General features: G+C 40.7%; 2 protein-coding genes and 1 long non-coding RNA gene across 3 annotated transcripts in view; 2 read left to right on the top strand and 1 right to left on the bottom strand.

The window, feature by feature from the left end:
* LOC133569422 (uncharacterized) overlaps window positions 1-8353 on the top strand; it is a 24386-nt gene extending 16033 nt beyond the window's left edge. Inside the window, exon 11 of the mRNA XM_061921754.1 lies at window positions 7648-8353. Coding sequence (XP_061777738.1) covers window positions 7648-7857 — 210 coding nt within the window. The 3' untranslated portion in view covers window positions 7858-8353. The remainder of the gene's footprint in view (window positions 1-7647) is intronic.
* The window catches only part of LOC133569423 (progressive ankylosis protein homolog), an 18215-nt gene continuing 576 nt past the window's right edge, over window positions 8347-25985 (bottom strand). The window contains exons 2-12 of the mRNA XM_061921755.1: window positions 25566-25782; window positions 25362-25480; window positions 25078-25161; window positions 23328-23498; window positions 23115-23249; window positions 22722-22814; window positions 22551-22643; window positions 12683-12812; window positions 12476-12599; window positions 12303-12402; window positions 8347-9122 (exon numbers count right to left, since the gene is read on the bottom strand). Of these exons, the coding sequence (XP_061777739.1) occupies window positions 8988-9122; window positions 12303-12402; window positions 12476-12599; window positions 12683-12812; window positions 22551-22643; window positions 22722-22814; window positions 23115-23249; window positions 23328-23498; window positions 25078-25161; window positions 25362-25480; window positions 25566-25782 (1401 nt within the window). The 3' untranslated portion in view covers window positions 8347-8987. The remainder of the gene's footprint in view (window positions 9123-12302; window positions 12403-12475; window positions 12600-12682; window positions 12813-22550; window positions 22644-22721; window positions 22815-23114; window positions 23250-23327; window positions 23499-25077; window positions 25162-25361; window positions 25481-25565; window positions 25783-25985) is intronic.
* LOC133569425 (uncharacterized) overlaps window positions 19438-25985 on the top strand; it is a 19307-nt gene continuing 12759 nt past the window's right edge. The window contains exons 1-2 of the long non-coding RNA XR_009809809.1: window positions 19438-19647; window positions 23310-23535. This is a non-coding gene — a long non-coding RNA (uncharacterized LOC133569425). The remainder of the gene's footprint in view (window positions 19648-23309; window positions 23536-25985) is intronic.

Below are 25985 nucleotides of genomic sequence, written 5' to 3'. Positions count from 1 at the left end.
TTTTAAAGTAATATCCTACAACTTTTTTTACCTAAATGAAGCTTTTTTTAAGCATAAAAATGGCTGAATGAACTAAAATATCTATACTACAATAGTATTAGCCACTAGAAAGGGCTTTGAGTCACTAGAGAAAAGCGCTATATAAATATAATTCACTTCACTTCCCACTAGATGAGACGAAAACAATCAGATCATGCTGTTCAGTATCGTGACCATTGCTTGGCTCAGTTTCAGGCAGCATTACTTTATTTGATTAAAATAGTGTAAAGGTGACTAAAGAGTGTTATTTCATGACTAGAGGGCTCTCATAATATTGAAAACTGTATTCAGAATGTTTTAGACAAAATATTTGATCTATAATTAATAATTCCTACTTGGCAGAAATTTGGCTAGCACAGTAACGTCCGCTACCAATTAAAATCGATTAACGAGGGATGACTGTACACTAGTGCTGTTAGACACCTAAACAATACAAGAAGGTGTTCATTTAAATGATTAATTATAAAGTGAATTGTTTGCTGATGCACCATCCGAAAAAATTTTGCGGAAGCCAAGTAAATAAGTACGTTTGTAAAAATAATTGGGAATTTAAATAAGTGGTCATAAAGTTTAAAATTTTGAGTTTTTAATAAAACCTTAACAAACAATATATACAATCATATTGCTTGGATTTTACTAACATCACATCCGGCTCATTGAATACGGGTGGTGGTTGAGCAGCCTCTGTTCTCAATGGGCACTCGGCGGCATTTAGCTTTTCTCAAAGAAAAATGCCCCTGTTTGCGTTGGTTTTGGCTGTTCAAATCGTGAAACAAATAAACATTTCTTCAGAGTTCCTCGAGAAGTAATCAAGACGAGTAATAGAATGCAACATTTTTTTGAAAGACGACCACAAAAGTGGAACACACTCTAGCACAAGGGATCCGATTTGAAGAATGCGCAAGTTTGCGGTGACCACTTCGCTAACGGTTTGTTTGTTTGATATATTTTTAAAATACTTTATCCGTTTAGTGTTTCCCGTTGATGTATTATCTTGATATTATTTGTATTTAAATTTTTAACAAACAGAAACTAGAAAGTCAGAATCAATTATAATTTGTCAGGGAAGATAATTCTCTATCTCCCCTCATGTTTATTTTGTAAACAAATGTGTCAGAGTACATATGACAAAAATCAAATATGGTGAGAGTTCAATGATTGTTTGTTAAATGGATATGTAGTCACGGATGTCGAGCTGTGAAGTGCTCGTTTGTTTACATGGACGCAAGACGCAAATTTGAATCATGAAATGCAACATTACCTGAGCAAAATGATTTATCCGAGAGAGTCTTGATACCGGTTTCCGTGACCCAGCCACACACAAATAAGTTTTAGGCTTCCATGCTATTCCAAGTTTTCATCTGTTTTGTCGTAGTGCTGGGTGATATGGCCTTTTATTAATATCTCTATATTTTTGGGCCATGTCACGTTACACTATGTATCGCGATATTTTACCTTGCCCTTGAATGAAAGCTTGATACATATAATCACAGCAGTATGATGATTCTATGTGTCTACATTAAAACATTCTTGTTCATACTGCATTAATATATGCTCATTTTAAACTTTCATGCATAGAGGGAAATCACAACTAAGTCAATTGACCAGCACTGTATTTATTAAACAGTTATTAAGCAGTGGCACAAACGTTCATGTAATTTCAAAACAGAAAGTGCAAGATTGTCAGAGACATTTTAAAACAAGCTATGAGTGCACTTTTGTGCATGATGTCACTAAGATGACATATCAAAACAACACTAAATTAAAGAGCACTTTTTGTACAGAATGCCGCTACAATAGTTAAAAACAAATAAAGTGCACTTTAGTACATGGTGTCACACAAGATATTTCAAAAACTGTCAAATAAAAATGAGCCGCATAATAGGAAATCAAACAGAGTATGTGCTTCGTTCTGTGGTAGGTTCCTGCGGACGTTATCTCCTTCTGTTGTTGACTATTTCTTTACAAGGTGTTCATCTGGAAATTGTTGCTTTGGCATTTTGTGGGTGTGGCACCGAATGGAGATGTTGACATGCAGTTTCAAGCACTCCTCATTCTCTGGCGGGTGACTTTTCAAATGATGCTACAAATTAGCAGTGCGGCTACTTTTTGTAGCAACACTTTTGCCGCATAATTGTTCAACATATTCCCGTTTGAAGGCAAACCACCGCCAGATGATGCACCCTGTGCTGTTTTTCTTGGGAAATAATTGTTCCTCCATTTGTTTCCAGATTCGCATCATCTCTCTCGTATTACCACCCGCAACGCACCATTAGCACCACAGCTAATGTTACCCATGTCGCTACCTCTCTGCTCGGGGAGGGCGTGTGGCGTTGCACGCATGACGTATGTAAGAAAGTGCGCTTGTTTTACGTCTCTGTGAATAGGAGCGACAAGAAAGAGTGGGAAACACATGTAGTGTAATTCCCACAGCTAAAAGCGACTGGGTGAGAACGCAAACTCTAATATCACAATATTGTCATTTTCTATATCGCACAGAGACAAACCCGCGATATATAGATATATCGCCCAGCCCTACTTTGTCTTGTAAAATTACATCGGAGCACAAAATAGTTCAATACATGTGGGAACTCCACCAACGGAAAATCCTGGATATCATACGACAAATCTTTTTTAATAAAGTATTGATCTATTCCTTTGCACAGTTGGATTGTTCTACTTCTATCTGCTTTGTGCAGAAAGATCAGGCCCCTTGCTTGGTTTTCTGGGAAGAAGTGACGTGTTGGAATACAAGCAATTGGAGACAAAGAAAGAATAGCGCTGTTTTTGTTTTTAAACAGGATATATTTATTTAGTGTATAAAAACACAAGCTGTGGAGGTATTTGTGTTGGAGAGATGGTGAGCAAACTTGATTATCAGATGTTGTTCGTCTACCAACATCCCCATTTAAATTTAAAATCTCCTCGATTGCAATGTTTTTGTGTGTAGCTGTAATTGTGTATATAAAATATTGTAGCTTTTGTCTGAATATCAAAAGGATGACTTGGAGGTGGTCGATCAACAATAACTTAAAAAAAAAAAAAAGCAAAAAAAAACACGCCAAAAAAACATTTACAACCATCTTGCTTAAAGTGCTTAGCGTACTTATTACCCTTCTGTCTTCCCCACACTCATCCAATCACTAGTCACGACACATTCAATGACTCTTAAAATGTGGAAAAACACAACTCCAAAGCAAGAATGAACAACGAGTACTTTGAACAATGCAGTTGTTAAAAGAAAAAAGTTCATCTATGCAATTGGAGTTTTAACAAAATGTCTCTTCACTTAAAGGTGCCAGAAATGGTACTGCAATCACGGTCAAAATTCTATAGTCCCCTCCCACTCTCCATGACTGAGGTTGCCAGATACGCAGCCGAATCAGAATCCTACTCCAAGGAACTTCAAATGGCAATCGACGAGTCCTACGCTGTAGGTTTCTCATGTTTATGCTTCTTGCAAGGTGGTTCACTAAGTCATTACACCACATTTTACTGATGTTGATTAGCCAAAGGTTTTTGTAAAGTTACACGGCAATATTTTAAACGGGAGTCGGGACAGATTGTTGGCATTACCCTGCTAAAATGTCTAGTTTGACCACACAAACCACTATCGTAATATATTATATATAATAATATATACTATTTCACATATCGCATAGGCCTACTTTGAGGGCAAGCCAAGGCCAACAGTAAAATTCCAGCCACATTTCGTTCAGCATAACTCCATGTTGCATCCAACCTGACAAACTGCATTCTCTTCCATGTACACACATCAACATCTGCGATTCTATGAGCCAAACCACATTATGCATAAACCACGTTACGCATAAATCATATTGCCCACTACCATGTCAATACAAAGTAGAAAATCATTACATGTAATGCATTATGTTGTGCCAAGCAAATACCACCCCATATGTGCCTAATGCCGGGGTCTCAAACTCAATTTACATGGGGGCCACTGGATGCAGAAACTGGGTGAGACTGGGCCGCGAGAAAAGATTTCTTTAAAAAATTTAACATGCACTTTTTAATGAATTCACCTTTTATGAATGGCTTTCCCGCCCTAGCAACATACTTGCCAATCCTCACGATTTTTCCGGGAGACTCCTGAATTTCAGTGCACCTCCCGACGATCTACCGGTGCAAACATTGTCCCGAATTTTTCCCAATTTTTACCCAGCCGACATTATTAAGGGCTGCCGTGACTGCACTGCCTTACAACAGTGGTTCTCAACCTTTTTTCAGTGATGTACCCCCTGTGAACATTTTTTTTAATTCAAGTACCCCCTAATCAGAGCAAAGCATTTTTGGTTAAAAAAAAGAGACAAAGTAGTAAAATACAACACTATGTATGCTAAGTTAAATTGTATAACAGCGCAAAATATTGCTGATTTGAAGTGGTCTTTCTTGAAGTAGTTGGAAAAAAGATATAAAAATAACTAAAAAACTTGTTGAAAAATAAACAAGTGATTCAATTAAAAATAAAGATTTCTACACTTAGAAGTCATTTTAATAGAGATCCATCTGGATTCATGAACTTCATTCTAAAAATTTCTTCACAAAAAAAGAAATCTTTAACATCAATATTTATGGAACATGTCCACAAAAAGTCTAGCTGTCAACACTGAATGTTGGATTGTTGCATTATTTTTCCACAGTTTATGAACTTACATTCATACTTCATTGAAGTATTATTCAATAAACATATGTATAAAGGATTTATGAATTGCTGCTGTTTTTTTAGAAAGTTTTTAATAAATCTCACTTGTCCCTTGGCATACCTTCAAGTACCTCCAGGGGTCCGCGCACCCCCAAAAGAAGACTACTGCTCCACTACATGTCATCACGCACACTTTTATATCACACAACCAATGTGCCGGCTCTGTATCATGTTGTGTGAGACTTGTGCAGAACAACGTCAGTGGCTGCAAGACGTACTTGTTCAACAGCCATACAGGTCACACTGAGGGTGCCGTATAAACAACTTTAACACTGTTATAAATATGCGCCACACTGTGAACCCAAACCAAACAAGAATGACAAACACTTTTTGGGAAAATTTACGCACCCTAACACAACTTAAACACAAGAGAACAAATACCCAGAACACCTTGCAGAGCTACAATATACAACACCTCAACCGACGCAAGTAGGGAGGGTGGGGCTGTGGGGGGTTGGTGGTAGCGGTGGTGTGTATATTGTAGCCCGGAAGAGTCAGGGCTGCATGGGATTCTGGGTAATTGTTCTGTTGTGTTTATGTTGTTACGATGCGGATGTTCCCCCGAAATGTGTTTGTCATTCTTGTTTGGTGTGAGTTCACAGTCTGGCACATATTTGTAATAGTGTTAAAAGTTTTTTTAAGGCCACATTAATGTGATGTGTGTAGCTGTTGATCAAATATATCTTGCAATAACACATGTCCAGATGCAACATACATCTGGGCTTGCACACTGCCAGGTCTGGATGTAGGGCGCGCCCAATGCAGTGCCAATATGGCACTCCCTGAATATTGTTGATCTGGTAAAAATTGACAGGGGCTTCGAGAGAATTGGTACCCTGAAATTCAGGGGTCTCCCGGGAAAATTGGGGACGTTAGCAAGCATGACCTATCAAGCGCCGTTCATATTAAACTCGCAGGCCGCACCAACATTAAATTGTCATATCAAAGCGCGGGCCGCATAACGTGTTGCGGGCCGCATGTTTGAAACCCCCGGCCTAATGCATACAGTACCAGAATGCCAATGTTGAAACCCATTTCCCCTGCGTATCAGCATATTGAGAATTAATAGGCACTGACACTACCCATATCCACACAGGTTTTATTTGTCTTAAATATATTTTCCTGTCAGTTGGATGACACATCGACATACAGGCTAACAGTCATATATTTCCCCCGCTGGCCTGTATGTTGATGTGTCATTGACAGGGCTAGAATACTGAAAGCATTCCACTTGTATGATGGTGCTTCGCTCCTAAGCATTTATTGCACTAACATGCTACCTTTTTTCTCTACAAAATTAAAGAACTGAATGAACATCCTCCAAGATTACATCATTTTTTTCAGGTGTTGTACACATGATGGTAACGGAAGATTATTAAATTATATGCTATTCTAGAAGTTGGAAAAAAATAACATACACCGACTTAAAAAGCATGACCACACACACTGTGGTAGGATCCAAAGCATAGATTTCATTCTATGCAGTTGCTTAATATTGTGCGATTATATTGTGAATTATGTACAATTGTATGATTGGATGTGCCGAGTCAGTTTAATAGACTTGTTTAATTTGATGATTACAGTATTTTTCGGACTATAAGTCGCAGTTTTTTTCATAGTTTCATACGACTTATACTTAGGAGCGACTTATGTGTGAAATTATTAACACATTACCGTAAAATATCAAATATTATTTAGCTCATTCACATAAGAGACTAGACATATAAGATTTCATGGGATTTAGCAATTAGGAGTGACAAATTGTTTGGTTAACGTATAGCATGTCCTACAGTATATATTATAGTTATTTGAGTGACTCTTACCATAATATGTTACGTTGACATATCAGGCAGTTGGTTATTTATGCGTCATATAACCTACACTTATCCAGCCTGTTGTTCACTATTCTTTATTTATTTTAAATTGCCTTTCAAATGTCTATTCTTGGTGTTGAGTTTTATCAAATAAATGTCCCCCAAAAATGCGACTTATACTCCAGTGCGACGTATATATGTTTTTTTCCTTGTTTATTATGCATTTTCGGCCGGTGCGACCTATACTCCGGAACGATTTATAATCCGAAAAATACGGTAAATGCTAGTGCCATTATCTTGACATAATTATATGATTTTTTTTCTTGCTTGAAATAAGAAGTTTTATACTTGTGAGTGTCAATGACACAGTTTTGCATCGGTTGATATTCCAGTTCCAAGCATGTTTTATTCAATATAGGTCATAAAATCTCAGCAACAAGCTGTAATATCTTACTGAGATAATTTGGGACCAAAACCCTTAAAACAAGTAAAACACTCTAACATAAAATCTGCTTAGTGAGAAGAATTATCTTATCAGACAGAAAATAAGCAAATATCACCCTAATTTGAGATAGTCCCCTAAAAATGCGATTTATACTCCGGAGCGATTTATAATCCGAAAAATACGGTACTTGAAAAAAAAAAAAAGATTCTGCAAATTACAAATAATTTTTATCTGGTACCTACTTGCAGAATATATTTACAAATTAAATATAGGATATTAGATATGTGAATACATCTCCGAGCGCAGTCACCGCAGCTGCTCACTGCTCCCCTCACCTCCCAGGGGGTGAACAAGCGGATGGGTCAAATGCAGAGGAAAATTTTACCACACCTAGTGTGTGTGTGTGTGTGTGTGTATGTGTGTGTGCGCGCGTGTGCGTGAGAGAGACTATCGTTGGGACTTTAACTTTAAAAACTAGTGTGACTGTTGGTTCATAACAGTTAAGTGTGCTTGTTTTTGTTCTCGTTTACAATACAACCTAATTGATTGAATTTTGTTGCGGTTCTCTTCCACTGTTATTTTCTGCTCACTTTTAACAAAGTCTCTTTATGACTTTTACCCAGGTGGAGATGTTCCTTTTAGGCTACGCCTTGCGGTGCACCATCCAGGTTTACAGGCTCTACATGGCCGACACAGAGGAGTTTGTCACCTACTACCCGGATGACCATAAGGGCGAGTGGCCCTGCGTGAGCCTGGTCACAGAGGACGATCGCCACTACAACGTGCCCGTCGTTGACGCTGTCCAGATAGCCAAGGAGGCGGAGTCCAGCTGAGACGCTGTCCTGTCATGCAAACCCAAACCTCAGGTCCGTCAAGTGGAAGAATTGTCTACATGTTTTTACCAACAGTGCCACCTTGACGTGTTTGGCCTTCACACTGGAATCATGGCACTTTTTTAAAGTTGAGGCTTAATCTCATTAATTTATTCTCTAAAGTCTAATTGGACGACTGCCGAAAGAAGAATCAGGTGCTCGCCATATTTTTTAGCGACAAAGTTGGGTGAAAGTGGACGTGTAACATGTTGCCTTTTTAAAGCCAAGTCAAGCCACTGAGGAGGAACACGTGCCAATGTTGCCACAAGGGCTGGCCTCAGTCTCGACCACCAGCCGCTGGATCTCGTTGCCAAGGCCAGCTTGGTCCTCCATGTTGCCTTAGAAAAAAAAATGCACAAGAATGAATGTATGTGGCATGTCTCAGAAGTCAACAGCGGCAGGGATTGTCCTCTTGCTGATGGCGTTTGAATGAATAAAACAAAAGCACAATTCTCTACGTCGTCTCCTTCCATCGTTGCTTAAAAGCAACAGAAGGCGGCTTAATAATAAAGCAATTTATTTGCCAAATAAGAATGTCTGTACAATATATACAGCACATGGGACAGTCTGAACACTAGCAGAAAGATGTTTGGCTAAACAGACTGTATGAAGTGAATACATCGTGATATACTGAGGGATTCCCGACCCCTCCTCGCAATCAAATAAACACATTGCCTTAGAAAACAATCATCTGTACACCACTTAATCTAAAACACAATTGCACAACCCAGCAAGTCCCACAAAATTTCTAGAATTCAACTCAGATATTTAGGACTCCGACTCGCAAGATGTTCCCTTCTTGGTCTGCGAAGAGAAAAAACTAATCGTCCCACGTGTTTTTTTTTATTCCCTTGTTTACCAGTAAACACAAAGGAAGGTTGAAGCGATGATGCCCAGACGGTATTCACATTGATTTGATCAACACTTGGAGGTGCATGGCTTGGTTTACAGTGTGCGTTGTCATGGTGATGGAAGTCCACCGTGCCGAGGAAGGGTGGCGTCACAAAGTCGGGAGAATCGGACTCTTTGCGCTCCTCCCTCGTCGTCCCGCACTGTAACACTCGCGGAGTTCTGCCTCGCCGTCCACATCTTCACTCCCGCCGCTCGTCATCGTCGTCCTCCTGGACCTCCTCGATGGCGTCCATCTGAGAGCGAGCGCACACCTCGCTCATGGGGGCTGAGTCCTCGCCCTCCACCACCAGCTCATTGGACATCTCGTTGTTCCTCTGTGAAGACGACAAGACGGGATGTCAGGGAAGGCTCGTTTTTTGCAAAACAGGTGGTCCTCGGGTTATCAACCATCTACAGTGGAACCTCGATTTATGAACTTAGTAGGTTCTTGAACATGGTTTGTAAATTGAAAACGTCATATAGTGAAGCAAATTTATCCGTAAGAAATAATTTAAACATAAAGAGTGGTTTCCATTCTTGCCAAAGGTTCATATTTTAGTGAAGGTTTGTACACTTTCAACTAGAGATGTCCGATATTCCGATATTGTCCAACTCTTAATTACCAATACTGATAAATAAAGTTGTGGAATTAACACCTTATTATGCCCAATTTTGTTGTGATGCCCCGCTGGATGCATTGAGCAATGTTACAATGTTTTCCCCAAAAAATCAACTCAAGTTATGGAAAAAAATGTCAACATGGCACTGCCATATTTGTAATTGAAGTCACAAAGTACATATTTTTTTTAACATGCCTCAAAACAGCAGCTTGGAATTTCGGACATGCTCTCCCTGAGAGAGCATGAGGAGGTTGAGGTGGGTGGGGGGTTGAGGGTAGCGGGGGGGTGTATATTGTAGCGTCCCAGAAGAGTTAGTGCTGCAAGGAGTTATTGGTATTTGTTCTGTTGTGTTCATGTTGTATTACGGTGCGGATGTTCTCCTGAAATATGTTTGTCATTCTTGTTTGGTGTGGGTTCACAGTGTGGCGCATATTTGTAACAGTGTTAAAGTTGTTTATACGGCCACCCTCAGTGTGACCTGTCTGGCTGTTGACCAAGTATGCATTGCATTCACTTGTGTGTGTGAAAAGCCGTAGATATTGTGAGGTTGGTTCGGCATGAAAAGGCAATGCCTTTAAGGTTTATTGGCTCTCTGTACTTCTCCCTACGTCCGTGTACGCAGTGACATTTTAAAAAATCATAAATTTTACTTTTTAAAACCGATACCGATCCTTTCCGATATTACATTTTAAAGCATTTATCGGCCGGTAATATCGGCAGTCCAATATTATCGGACATCTCTACTTTCAACACAATATAAAGTGCTATACAGTACTGTATGTCAAACAAATATCAAAGAAGTGATGGATCAACTTTCTATATATTCACAAGCTGCTCTGCCAACACGTGCACACACAGAAGAACCTTTGAACCATATAGCTACAATAATAAATATTTTAATAAGTGCAACCAATTTACTATAAATTAACATCGGTGAAGGAGGAGCTGACTAGAAGGAAGCAACAGAAAGAGGGACAAAGGGGAGTGCAGTGCGTATGTGTGACTTGAAAGACACGCTGCTGAACAAGAGGAGCTCCTCTCTCTGCTGTGAAATAAGTCTGCTTTGGCAAATTAGTTTTACAGAAAAGTTCTATCTCATCACAATTACAACTTGCTATAGTACAAAGCCTGCTTCTATGATCCTTCCATACTTGAGGACCATGTAGACATCGCAAATAGTCTTGTTTGATTTTTTTTAACTCCACAGCGATGACCTCATCCTTACTACTCTGGTTTGTTGTCCTTTTGGGACTCATAGAATTGGCAAATTGGACACAACTGGTGAAAAGTGAAAAAACCTACACTGAAGCGCTGAGAAGTGACCAGGAGTGCAGCAAGTAAAGTGTAGAATCTGCCTCCCAACAATGCTGCGCCATGCTTTTTGCTTGCAGGCCTGACACAAAATGAATGACTGAATGAAGACATGGTTTGCACACAAAGGCAAATTGGGCTCAATTGAAAAGTTTTCAAATAGAGAGGTTCATAAATCAAGGTTCCACTATACTTCTCGGAACGAAATTAAAGGCCTACTGAAATGAGATTTTCTTATTTAAACGGGGATAGCAGGTCCGTTTTTTGTGTCATACTCATTTCGCGATATTGCCATATTTTTGCTGAAAGGATTTAGTAGAGAACATCCACGATAAAGTTCGCAACTTTTGGTCGCTAATATAAAAGCCTTGCCTTTACTGGAAGTCGCAAACGATGACGTCACAAGGGTGAGGGCTCACGTCCTCACATTGTTTTTAATGGGAGCCTCCAGCAGCAAGAGCTATTCGGACCGAGAAAATGACAATTTCCCCAATAATTTGAGCGAGGATGAAAGATTCGTGAATGATGATATTGATAGCGAAGGACTAGAAGAAAAAAATAATAATTAAAAAAAAGGCGATTGCATTGGGACAGATTCAGCTGTTTTTAGACACATTTACTAGGATAATTCTGGGAAATCCCTTATCTTTCTATTGTGTTGCTAGTGTTTTAGTGAGACTAAATAGTACCTGATAGTCGGAGGGGTGTGTCCACGGGTGTGTTGACGCCAGTCTCTAAGGGAAGTCGACGGCAGCTGCATGGACGGCGCAAGCTCAGCTGATCTCCGGTAAGAGGCGATTTTTTACCACAATTTTCTCACCGAAACCTGCCGGTTGACAAGTGGTCGGGAACCATGTTCGCTTGACCGCTCTGATCCATAGTAAAGCTTCACCTCCGGGAATTTTAAACAAGGAATCACCGTGAGTTTGTGTGGCTAAAGACTAAAGCTTCCCAACTCCATCTTTCTACTTTGACTTCTCCATTATTAATTGAACAAATTGCAAAATATTCAGCAACACAGATGTCCAAAATACTGTGTTATTGCACGATGAAAAGAGACGACTTTTAGCCGCAAATGGTGCTGCGCTAATATGTCCTCTACAGTCCGTGACGTCACGCGCACGCGTCATCATTCCGCGACATTTTCAACAAGAAACTCCACGGGAAATTTAAAATTATAATTTAGTGAACTAAACCGGCCGTATTGGCATGTGTTGCAATGTTAATATTTCATCATTGATGTATAAACTATCAGACTGCGTGGTCGGTAGTAGTGGGTTTCAGTAGGCCTTTAAGACTAGCATCACAGCTACAGACACATGTAAAAAATCTATGTAAATATAAAACAATGTCACACTTCCAATATTGTGAGACATCTGGGAATACAGATATATGACTCTGCAGATTATATATCAATATATTAATTACCAAAATGTATTTCACGTTTTAGCAAATGAAAACATACTGAACAACAACCGGACCAAATTGTGCAGCTGTGGACAAGAGAAAGTGTTGTTTTATCGCCTATGAATGGTCCTTTTATGCTAAAAGCGCTTTCAGCGGGATGCTAGCATCTGCCCTCACCTGTTGTCGGTAAACATAGCAGGCTGCTATGGCAACCATTGTGGACTCCCCAATGAAGCCGGCCAGGAGGGACCCTACCCCGAGGGTGGCCCCGTGGACCCTGCAACAGCCGACAATGACCATGACTTACAGTGACCTGTGTGACCCCGCGTGGGAAAGGGAAGGGGCCTTACCCCATGTACGGAAGCACGACCAGGCTGGTGATGAGGACGATGATGCGGAGCACCGAGCTCGGGGCCAACACAAAGGTCTTCTTCAGGGTCATGAGCCAGCCGGTCAGGTGGGCTCGTACTGTCACTACACACACACACACAGACACACATAGTATACACATCATCACACCGGCTCCTTTTGTGAAACTAAACTGTTTGTGTCTTTACCTGGAAGGGGGAAAAAGGAGAAAATCCGTAGCGGGACCACACACAACAAGGCGAAAGGGTAGTCCACCCCGATGATGTCCACCAGGATCTTCTCGGACACGTGAGGGCTCCAGAACATTACAAAGCAAAGCTACACACACACAAACACACAAAAGCTAATTAATGTTTTTGCATTGCCACAATAGACATGCTGGCCCTTTGCAATTAATTAGTTTATTATCCCCGCAGGCTTTGAAGTCTTTGTGCTCTTTTGAAGCCATGAAACAACATGAATCCTTGTGGGAGGTAGACTAAAGTATTGGGACACACCCAATTTCTGTATTTCCTTGTATGCGCCTAAGTGTGGGGAACACCCTTTCCTGTTCCCACTGCACAAAGCAAGGGCCATAAAGTGGTATTTAGATGCACATCTCAAACATTCACAAACCATTACAATACGTTTGTGCATACAATCAATAAAATCACACCAAAAATTGTGTGCACAGGGAAAATGTGATGTTGCTGCACAACCTCATGCTAGGCACCAATATTTTGGCAAGGTGAAGCAGGTACTCAGACGCTTTTTTTCATTCCATACCTCAACAAGTTGTGGCATGGGTGCACACATACTAAAATGAGGGCTTCTTATTGGCTTTGCTCGTAAAGCTCGTGTAAACATGATGAGTGCGAGACTTTTTTTCCCCTCATTTAGTGATGCAAGCACTTCTTGTTTTTGTTTTGGAGAGATGCTTATTAATATTTCCACCTGCATGCCTGCGGCTTTGGAATGTGAGATGCGTTTTATGTGATTCTTGTGGGACAAAAAGCTCCTGAAAGGAGACCTGAACTTTTTAAAAAAAAAACGCCTATCATTTAAGTATGATAAGCAATCTTTTTTGTGCATTTTAACTTGTAAATAAACCTAAGTAAAAGTCAGCTAACAATGGAGCCAACGGGAACCTTTTTTCTGCCTGTAAATGATCTAAAAAAAAACGTTTTATATACAAGCTGTAAGTATATATGTAATGTAGTAATTACATGTTACTATGCACTTTCATAATAACATGTGATTATGTAAGCATATGGCGGCATATTCATTTGACAGACGCATCACAACGTTCGATTTTCCTTTCAACAAAAACACTACTAGTCATAATAGACTTGAGAGCTATCAAAGACTACTTTTTGACAAATGATGATGATGATCCGGAATGTTATGTTTTTGAGCGTGAATATAAGGAGGATGCGCTACAAGAGTTAGAAGCTCTGTGCTAAACAGATTTAGCTTTAGTGAAAAACTAAGGCCATGTCCACATGGATTGAGAGTTTCAAAAACACATATTTGAGTTTAAAATGATTGCATACAACTGCTGTCATGCACATTTTGTCCAATCAGAAGCCTATAAAAGCAACAACTGACTTGGTGGCATTACACTTCTATTATGTTTATTTTTGATGTACAAACCCCGTTTCCATATGAGTTGGGAAATTGTGTCAGAGGTAAATAAAAACAGAATACAATGATTTGCAAATCCTGTTCAACCCATATTCAATTGAATGCACTACAAAGACAAGATATTTGATGTTCAATCTCATAAACTTTTTTTTTTTTGCAAATAATATATACCGTAACTTAGAATTTCATAGCTGCAACACGTGCCAAAGTAGTTGGGAAAGGGCATGTTCACCACTGTGTTACGTCACCTTTTCTTTTAACAACACTCAATAAGCGTTTGGGAACTGAGGAAACCAATTGTTGAAGCTTTGAAAGTGGAATTCTTTCCCATTCTTGTTTTATGTAGACCTTCAGTCGTTCAAAGGTCCGGGGCCTCCTCTGTCGTATTTTACGCTTCATAATGCGCCACACTTTTTTTATGGGAGACAGGTCTGGAATGCATGCGGGCCAGGAAAGTACCCGCACTCTTTTTTTACGAAGCCACGCTGTTGTAACACATACTGAATGTGGCTTGGCATTGTCTTGCTGAAATAAGCAGGGGCGTCCAAGAAAAAGACGGCGCTTATATGGAAGCATATGTTGTTCCAAAACCTGTATGTACCTTTCAGCATTGATGGTGCCTTCACAGATGTGTAAGTTACCCATGCCTTGGGCAATAATGCACCCCCATACTATCACAGATGCCGGCTTTTGAACTTTGCGTCCATAACAGTCTGGATGGTTCGCTTCCCCTTTGGTCCGGATGACACGATGTCGAATATTTCCCCCAAAAATTTGAAATGTGGATTCGTCAGACCACAGAACACTTTTTCACTTTGCATCAGTCCATCTTGGATGATCTCGGGGCCCAGAGAAGCCAGCGGCGTTTCTGGATGTTGTTGATAAATGGCTTTCGCTTTGCATAGTAGAGCTTTAACTTGCACTTACAGATGTAGCGACGAACAGTATTTAGTGACAGTGGTTTTCTGAAGTGTTCCTGAGCCCATGTGGTGATATCATTTAGAGGTTGATGTCGTTTTTTTATACAGCGCCGTCTGAGGGATCGAAGGTCACGGTCATTTAATGTTGGTTTCCGGCCATGCCGCTAACATGGAGTGATTTCTCCAGATTCTCTGAACCTTTTGATGATATTATGGACCGTTGATGTTGAAATCCCTAAATTTCTTGCAATTGCACTTTGAGAAACATTGTTCCCAAACTGTTTGACTATTTGCTCACGCAGTTGTGGACAAAGGGGTGTACCTCGCCCCATCCTTTCTTGTGAAAGTCTGAGCAGTTTTTGGGAAGCTGGTTTCATAACCAGTCATGGCACCCACCTGTTCCCGATTACCCTGCACACCTGTGGGATGTTCCAAATAAGTGTTTGATGAGCATTCCTCAACTTTATCAGTATTTATTGCCACCTCTCCCAACTTCTTTGTCACGTGTTGCTGGCATCAAATGTTTATCAGTTTGAACATCAAATATGTTGTCTTTGTAGTGCATTCAACTGAATATGGGTTGAAAATGATTTGCAAATCATTGTATTCCGTTATGTTTACATCCAACACAATTTCCCAACTCATATGGAAACAGGGTTTGAACTAGACGTATACAATGAAACGTACATTATCTTTAAAACCAGTCTGCACATACACAGCGCCCTGGGAACATTATCTCTTTTTTTTTCAGTGTTTAAAGCGCGCCTGTGCTGCAGAAAACAAACACTCATAGAATTATAACATGTTTAGCAACATGGTGATATATTGTATGTGTAGTGAAGTGGATATTATTTCTAAAATTAGGATGCATTAACGAGCCAAGGAACCCCTTTTGCATGTTTGAATCCCTGTATAAAGCGCACAGACATGCGTGCGCCACTCCAAAACTCTCGTGGAATTATAAAGCTTTTAATCATGGATGTAGTGATATGTGCAATGAAGTGTACATTGTCTTTAACATTAGTACACACTACAAGGAGGACCATCATGTTTTTTTAGCTGCTTGGTCGCTTTTTACACGCGTGCTCGGCTGTCACGCCAAATTTCTTCCCCCCTACAAAAACCTTCCCCCCGGAAGACATTTGGCGTGACAAGGCGCCAGCGCCCCCCGCAACCCCGAAAGGGAATAAGTGGTAGAAAATGGATGGATGGATGGATCCCCTTTAATGCCTGAAGGACCCCAATGAGGGCGTGATAATACCAAGTTGTATAACTCTTAAGGGTTACAGCTACAAAATTAGCGAAGCAAAAATAGCTTGAAAGGTTAGCATGCTGGAATGCTAATATTTTTCCTTAACGTTATTTTTCATCAATGACAATCAGGTAATTATTATTGCTTTTAAAACAGGCAGCTGTGTGGGTTGCTTTAAGCAAGTTATATGACTCTTAAGGGTTACAGCTGCAAAATTAGCAAAGCAAAAATAGCTTGAAAGGTTAGCATGCTGGAATGCTAATATTTTTTCCCCACTGTTATTTTTCACCAATGACAATCAGCCAATTATAATGCTTTTAAAACAGGCAGCTGTGTGGGCTGCTTTAAGGTCCTTCCACCCTCATTTGGGTCCTTCAGGCATTAGAGGGGCTGTCACGCCAAATGTCTTCCGGGGGGAAGGTTTTTGTAGGGGGGAAGATATTTGGCGTGACAGCTCCATCCAAAAAAATGGAAGCAAGACACTAAGGTTAACTTCATGATTTGTCGTTAAATAAGGAATAAAACATAAGATAATGATGCACCTTTCTTATGACAGAGCAAAAAGTATTTCTTGTCAAAGTTGTCCCATCGGGTGGAGGTCCGACAGCGATCGTATCCAAAACAGTTGACTGTCATAGCGGGAGTGTCGCTAAGCCCGTTTTGATGTGCCTATTTTTATACATGTTGCGTGAAAATAGCACAATGTTTATGTACAAACACACAGTAAATCCTCTGATAGTGTGTTGAAAGGCAGCAAGGGAGTGTTGTTGCACTGACAGCGCACAGCCGTGACGTCATCACAAGTCTGTGTATGCGCCGTACACGCATACACCAAGTACAACAGTTTGGCCAACAACAACAAACCCCGTAGTGATCCCTCACACATCGAATAAACAATCTTCGCCGCCTGCGTTCAATTCGATGAGTTGACAAAACATTATAGCTGGTATTGATGTTATTTGAACACTGATACAGTTTGCAGTTGAATAAAGGAGGACTTAACATCCCAGTAAATGAAGTTAAGACTTTATAAACAAGTTGTGACAACGTTCGCGACACATCGCCTGCTGCAAAACATCAAATAGTTTTCTCATTCGCTGTATACTTTTAGTGTGGGGACAATATTGTCCGCACCGGTCTCCATCTAAACACAGCAGTGCGCTCTTAAACGCACGGCGGGAAGCAAGGGAAAATGACGTTAAACCAAATGCTTGGCTCTGTTTACTCCCAGGGGAAATCTCCGCAGCAAAGTCTGTGTCGTTGGCCTGCCATCATTATCAAGCCAAATGACTTCGTGTTGCCAAAAATGCATTAATAAATGACTGTCATTAAAAAATTTTACGGTATTACTAGCCGTCAGAAATCATCACAAATTATCATTATACCATTATATCCCTTGTCCATTAACAAGTTAAAGGCCTACTGAAACCCACTACTACCCACTGATAGTTTATATATCAATGATGAAATCTTAACATTGCAACACATGCCAATACGGCCTTTTTAGTTTACTAAAATACAATTTTTAATTTTCCACAAAATGTCCTGTTGAAAACGTCGCGGAATGATGACACTTATGTTGACGCGTGCTTGTGACGTTATTGGTTGTAGCGGACATTTTATCCCAGCACCACTCACGGCTAAAAGTCGTCCGATTTAATCGCATAATTAAACAGTATTCTGGACATCTGTGTTGCTGAATCATTTGCAATTTGTTCAATTAATAATGGATACTACAAAGAAGAATGCATTTGGTGGAAAGCGGTGTATTGCAGCCGGCTGTAGCAACACAAACACAGCCAATGTTTCTTTGTTTGTTGTGAAGCTTTAATATGGAACAGAGCGGTCAAGCTACATGTCAACCAGCAGGTTTTGGTGAGAAAATTGTGGTAATAAGTTGGCTCTAACCAGAGACATGAGCGGAGCTTGTGTCGTTCTTCCTGCAGCAGCTGTCAAAGAGGCAGCTGCGACTTTCTTGGCTCCTCCATGGCTTCACTCAGAGACACTGGCGGTCACTACACTCTCCGACTTTCAGGTATGACTTTATAATCTCACTAAAACACTAGTAACACAATAGTCAGATAAGGGATTTTCCAGAATTATCTTAGTAAATGTGTATAATAACATCTGAATCGCTCCCACTGCCCTCGTCTTTTTTTTTCTTTTTTTGTTTTTTCTTCTAGTCCTTCACTCTCACTATCCTCATCCAGGAATCTTTCATCCTCGCTCAAATTAATGGGGAACTTGTCGCTTCTCGGTCAGAATCGCTCGCGCTGCTGTTGGCCATGATTGTAATCAATGTGAGGATGTGAGGAGCCCTCACACCGGTGACGTCACGCGCACATCTGCTTCTACTTCCGGTACAGGCAAGGCTTTTTTATTAGTGACCAAAAGTTATCGTCGATGTGCTCTACCAAATCCTTTCAGCAAAAATATGACAATATCGTAAAATGATCTAGTATGACACATAGAATGGACCTGCTATCCCCGTTTAAATAAGAAAATCTCATTTCAGTAGGCCTTTAAAAGTCAAGGGCGGTCACGGCATGTTCTTGCTGCAAATGTTGGTACATTTTTGGGGCACTACGGCAAATGACGAGAATGGTCTCGGAAAATGCTGCGGTAAAATTTGAGCGCTGGATTTATAATCTCGAATTAACTTTCACCAGCTCAGAGGCGATGCAGCATCTCATCACCTCACTATGTTAACACTGTCGCTGTTGAGCAAGCTAGTTAGCTTTCTGAGATCAATTTGCCACTAAAATTAGTTTCTCTGCGTTAGCGCTTATAACAACCATATCGCTAACACTTGGTTAATATTTAGGTCACAAGATGCAAATGGAGTAATGTTGGTGGTTTATGGATGTTTTTAGAGGGCTTTATGAGCGGAAGAGTACTCCCATTAGCTGCATTGTTAGCTCCCTTAACTTTCTCTATAGTACCAATTAGAATGCATAAAAAATAAAAAACGTGTTCTTGTCTGACATAGAGATTGGGCATAATAGGCTTTTTTTTTGTTGCTTTTTTTCAAAAGTGCAGTTCCTCTTTAACCTCTTTCTAAATGCCAACATATTGAGCGCCCTCTTTTTTTCTTTTTGGACTTTGTGCAACCTGACACCACAAGCATGGGAAGGGCACATGCAGTGGGGCCACGTGACACAGTCGGCCTCCCAACTGTAGATGTTTGAAATGCAGAAGTTGACCTTCGACCTTGTTCCATATGCCTCACTGTATTTTCCTTCATTGCTGCAGACTGGTTGCACCAGTACTGGAACGCTTTTGAGTCATGCAGCACAATTCCACAAGTGTTGGATCACATGCAGGTTTTGTCCTGCATGCTGGCTGTACAGTATCTCACGTAAGTAAGTACACAACTCTCATATTTAGCAAGAGGTGTATTCTCAAGGGACAATATTGTAGACAGTAAACTATGATACACTTAGGAGTAGTCTGTGTACAGCTTGTAGCATCAGATTTATTTATTGCCTCAAACAACCATCATTGTCTAATTCATGTCATGGTCTGTGGCTGCATGAAAGCTGTTGACCTGTGGTTCATTAAAAAAAACATGAATTCCAACATGTACTGGGACAATTTTGCCTTATTAAGTCTGTGTTTTAGTTTGTAATATTCAGACACATTTTTTTTCCATGTACATCAGATAATGTTTGTACCCTGACATGTTTTGACTGTCATCTGCGGTTTTCCTCCAAAGTCTCACGTCAGATGTGCTTCCTTGTGGTGGCCAACCCGACAAACCTGATGTAGCGGGAGGACTTGGCCACCCAAGTGGATCTAATCTGTCTGGTCTGTCCACTTCGCCACGTCTAAGGAATACAGCTGACAGTAGTCACGTGACACCTTTTAGGAAGACTGCGGCTGACCGTCAAAACATGTGGAAGTAAAAAAGGTGTCTGAAACACCTGCAAGATGATCACGCCAAAGAAGGAACCTAGAATCAGGAGTACCTGTGGGGCATCCTCAAGGGGATGAACGAATAATGTGTCTGAAAACCGACCCGCTCCACCTTTGATGTCAACGTGGAAGGGCGAACTTGGTAAAAGTCCATGCCCCCACTGCAAAATCTGAAATCTAAGTAAGAGTAAATATCTCAAATTAGGGTGATATTTGCTTATTTTCTGTCTGATAAGATAATTCTTCTCACTTAGCAGATTTTATGTTAGAGTGTTTTACTTGTTTTAAGGGTTTTGGTCCTAAATTATCTCAGTAAGATATTACAGCTTGTTGCTGAGATTTTATGACCTATATTGAATAAAACATGCATGGAACTGGAATATCAGCTGATGCAAAACTGTGTCATTGACACTCACAAGTATAAAACTACTTTTTCTTATTTCAAGCATGAAAAAAAATCATATAATTATGTCAAGATAATGGCACTAGCATTTACCGTATTTTTTGGATTATAAATCGCTCCGGAGTATAAGTCGCACCGGCCGAAAATGCATAATAAACAAGGAAAAAAACATATATACGTCGCACTGGAAAAGTCGCATTTTTGGGGGACATTTATTTGATAAAATCCAACACCAAGAATAGACATTTGAAAGGCAATTTAAAATAAATAAATAGTGAACAACAGTCTGAATAAGTGTACGTTATATGACGCATAAATAACCAACTGAGAAGGTGCCTGGTATGTTAACATAACATATTATGGTTAAGAGTCATTCAAATAACTATAACATATAGAACATGCTATACATTTACCAAACAATCCGTCACTCCTAATCGATAAATCCCATGAAATCTTCTTCCTCGATGTCGCTTCTAATCAACTCTGCCAACTCCAAAGGTATGCGCCACTTCCTCTTGTCGTTTCCTGCTGCATATTTCACTACGTCCATCTTTTAATCTGCAGTACATGATTTCCTTTTCGGTGCCATTTTTGTTGAGCGCTTCTCAGTTTTTATAAGTTACTGCCAATGATGAAATGATCCATTTTAATAGCCACGGCAGAAAAATATAGCATATAGCAGTTAGCATTCCATGACCCACAACGCACTTCTGCCACGACGCTCCCCTGCCAAATTCTTATTGGTTGACGTGTATGTGAAAATTGTTGATGTGTGTGACGATTGCAGACATTTTCTTCGTCTCTTCCGCGAATGAAATAAATAATATTATTTGATATTTTACGGTGGGGCTTCACGGTGGAAGAGGGGTTAGTGCGTCTGCCTCACAATACGAAGGTCCTGCAGTCCTGGGTTCAAATCCAGGCTCGGGATCTTTCTGTGTGGAGTTTGCATGTTCTCCCCTTGAATGCGTGGGTTCCCTCCGGGTACTCCGGCTTCCTCCCACTTCCAAAGACATGCATCTGGGGATAGGTTGATTGGCAACACTAAATTGGCCCTAGTGTGTGAATGTGAGTGTGAATGTTGTCTGTCTATCTGTGTTGGCCCTGCGATGAGGTGACGACTTGTCCAGGGTGTACCCCGCCTTCCGCCCGATTGTAGCTGAGATACGCGCCAGCGCCCCCCGCGACCCCAAAAGGGAATAAGCGGTAGAAAATGGATGGATGGATATTTTACGGTAATGTCTTAATAATTTCACACACAAGTCGCTCCGGAGTATATGTCGCACCCCCGGTATGAAAAAAAACTGCGACTTACAGTCCGAAAAATACGGTACTTAATTTAAGAATATTTTTCAACATATTGAGCAAAAAGGTCTCTTTTTTTTCTACCAAAAAAAAAGAGCACTTGTTATTAGTGAGAATATACTTATTTTAAGGTATTTTTGGGTTCATTGAAGTTAGCTAATTTTACTTGTTTTGCAAAGTCTTGACAAGCCAAATTTTTTTGTTCTATTGGCAGATCATTTTGCTCAGTTCAAATATAATACCCTTAATTTTTGTAATGTTTTTTCTTGTTTTTGAGCACTGACTTTTTGCAGTGCTTGGTACTTCACACAAGGGACACAATTTGTGTGGTGTACTTATTTGTGTTGCCAGCTATTATTTTCAGTAGATAATGCATCTATACTGCTAAAAAAAGCTGTACACTGACTACTCTAAAGTATATCCACGCTTCATCTCTGTTGCATTGTCACTTGGAAGGTGAAAGCTACATTGCTAAATCAAGAGAAACTGACATCACCTCAGTCAAGCGAGAACGTAAACAATCCGTGATGGAAATGAATACTGAAACACCACACCTCACTACGCCAAAGTGGAATATTACTTAACTGCACCGAGGATGTTTTGTAGTCTTATTTCATAAACAAGTGAACGAGCCTTACCGTTAGCGACAGGGCCAGACAGCAGAATGTAAACTTTTTAATGTGCGACTTGGTGACGGGACTGCCAGCGTTTATCTTGTTGCTGGGGTTGTTCTGTGGGAATGATGAGCGTGTTAACAAAACAACAAAGGGTTTTACAATGATCTGTGTGAGTGCGTGTGTGCCATTTACCTTGTCAAAAGCGGGATAAACTGCCCTCAGTTCAGTTAACCAGCCGTAGGGCATGTGACCCACTGGGTATGTCGCTGTGAGCACAGCCACAGCCTGGAACCACAGCAAATATGTAATTGAAGCAGATACACCCAGACCCTTTAAATATATTTTTGCAGATATGAAAGTTTCAGGTGTGTTGGCTTGTTATTGTAACACACACACACACGAGGTAGAGCAAGTAGGAATGTGTTGTCACTTGTTTCTAGGTCTCTCCGGGAAATAGCTTTGTGGAAGCGTGCACAGCAGAAAACTCCGGAGGGAGTTAGCTACCAGTTTTGTTGTCATGTCTTGTGTTTATGGAATTAATCATCCATCTATCTTCCACTCTTATCATTGAAAAAGTAGCCCCACCTCTGTGGCCTTAGTGGTACCCTTGAGGTCTCGGGACACAAAGAGATTGACGATGGGCCGGCTGATGCGTTGTGTGGCAAGGATGAGGGCCAGCGGCCACCAGAAGCTCAGCATCTTCTTGATGGTGGCGTCGCCCTGCACAGGAGCAACATCTCGCTAATCAGCGCCTCTTTTGTTTTTTTTTCTCTGGCGCAGAGCTCTCGTGGCACTCACGCCAACATCCAGTCCGCTGGAGTCGGGAATGGCGTCGTGGATGTTGCAGTAGTAACCCAGGCCCACGATGCTGAAGCGGACCAAAGCGCCCATGTAGAGGGAGAGGATGGGGATGAGGAGAGGCTCTACGCATTCCAGATTGCTGTGGAGGAGAATGGCCACGAACACGATCTGCAAGAAGAGAACCACCGTCAATCCGTGTGATCCAGTAAGATTTCTACATTACTTAATGTGTGTGTATGCTATGTTAAGATTATATCATGGCACTTTTTTTCCCTCATTCGTACAATCTTAGGTTTTTTTTCCCCATTTTTGTGTCTTGCGTCCCAAAAAGTGGTACCAAATTGCACCGCTGCTAGCGGGGTGTATAAAATAGTCAGGAAGTGTCATGAATACAAAGGATTATGGGTATTTGTTGTGTTGCGTTTATGTTGTGTTACTGTGAGGATGTTCTCCCGAAATGTGTTTCTCGTTCTTAATTGGTGTGGCTTCACAGCGTGGCACATATTACTAAGAGTGTTAAAATTGTTTATATCACAACCATTAGTGTACCCCGGTCACCCAGTATGCCTTGCAGTCGTGTGCATGTTACCGTGGAAGCCACACAACATGATGCTGGACTGTCAAGCAGATCGTACATGTAGTAGGCGTCAAAGCCAATGGCTTCATAGCACGCCCTAATACTTATTATCTGGGTGACTACCGGCAGTCATTCAGGAGAATAATAGCAGCATCTCTTATTGTCTTCTTTGCTTCATGACACGGGTCTTAAATGGCACTTTGAATGGCAAAAGATACCGATCACAGAACCATGCATATCAAATATTTATCCGCCACCCGCCCGAATCTAATTAAAATCTACTTTTTCGTAATGTCAACCGCCCGACCCGCGGTTTATCCGCGGATGAGACCGCAAACCGCGCATCTCTAATATATATATATATATATATATATATATATATATATATATATACACACATATATATATATATACATATACACATATATATTTATATACATATCCACATATATTTACATATATACACATATATATATGTACATATATACACATATATATGTACATATATACATATATATATACATACATATATATACAGTATATATATATACGCTATATATATATATATCCATATATATATATAAGAAATACCTGAAAATATATACACCCCATACACACCCCACCCATCTCCCAATTTCGTAGGTCTCAAGGTTGGCAAGTATGCTCTAAGTACCCAACTAAAATTGGTAGAAACAAAGCGTAGTGGCACAAGAACACCACTACCAATTGACAACTGTAGAGGTCGCCCTGGAGCAGTGGTTCTCAAACTTTTCTTTTTACCAAGTACCATTTCATAAAATACTTGACTCTCAAAGTACCACCAACAATAAAACACAGTAGTGTAGTAGGCCTAAATATTTATTTACAAAAGGCAGATATTTTATTTAACAAGTATATTTAACATTTTGGCCACTGTAACATTACATCACAGTTTGAACAGTAACACTGTGTGGTTTAATATGCATTAATTATTTGGCATACCACCAGTTTGAGAATCACTACCCAGCCTTGAACAAAGGAATTAATCTTCAATGTCTATTTTTTGTTTACCCATTAACAAACAAACGACACTGTCTAACTCTGCCCCCTTTAAATGCCCCAATACTGTAGTTAAATTCCTCAATAGGAGGGTACCGAAAAGTTGAGGTGGAGGGTGTGGGGTTACGGTACCTGGGCCACGACGTCGGAGATGGAGGCTGAGCCCACGATGACGCTGTACTTGTGCTTCAGGAGGATGCCGGCGTGAATCCACGCCTACCGGAAGAAGATTTGCCGAGGGTCATTTTCAACACCGGATCCAACATTAGGAATTGATTAACGTGGACCCCGACTTAAACAAGTTGAAAAACTTATTCGGCTGTTACCATTTAGTGGTCAATTGTACAGAATATTTACTGAACTGTGCAATCTACTAATAAAAGTATTAATCAATCAATCAAAACCAGAAGGCTCACCATCGCATCCAGGAGAGGGAACGCCGCCAAGTAGAAAAACGCTTTCCGGGTCTTGTGGCCCACAGACTCATCCACATGGTGGAGCTTATTAACGATGTAGTAGCCCAGGTCTGTGTAGGCTGCATGAAAACACACCACATGAGTCATACGAGTCACAGAGAACACATCGCACTGACAGGAAGTGGGTTGGTGACTGGCACGCACCTATCAGGATATGCAGAATGAACGCGATGGCCCCCGCCGCCGCCATGCACAACACGGCCTTCCTGCGGTCGCGCTTGCTGTTCACAAACACCAAGCCCACATTCTTGAAGTCGCTCATGGGGCCCGTGAAGAACTTCATGAGCGAGTAGGCCAGGCCGTAGCTGGCCAGCATCTCCACCGCATCCTCCTTGACCGTGGCGATGCCCCTGTTGAGGGCCTGGAGGACCAACCGGATGAGAGGGAGTCAAGTCCCAGTGTGCAATAATTTAAAAAAAGGAAGCAGTTAAAGACTCTTAAGTCCACCTTTCAGTCCAGCTGCCCTTTCCCATTACAGAAGCAAGGCTATTTATAGGTTAACACAGTTACATAAGCTTAATCCCAACATCTCCTTGTGCTTCCTGCCGCCTGATCACAGCAACA

The sequence above is a fragment of the Nerophis ophidion genome, linkage group LG15, assembly GCF_033978795.1.
Source record: "Nerophis ophidion isolate RoL-2023_Sa linkage group LG15, RoL_Noph_v1.0, whole genome shotgun sequence".
Classification (NCBI taxonomy): domain Eukaryota; kingdom Metazoa; phylum Chordata; class Actinopteri; order Syngnathiformes; family Syngnathidae; genus Nerophis; species Nerophis ophidion.
The sequence above is the reverse complement of the archived record's forward strand: the minus strand, read 5'-3'. Positions and strand labels throughout refer to the sequence as shown.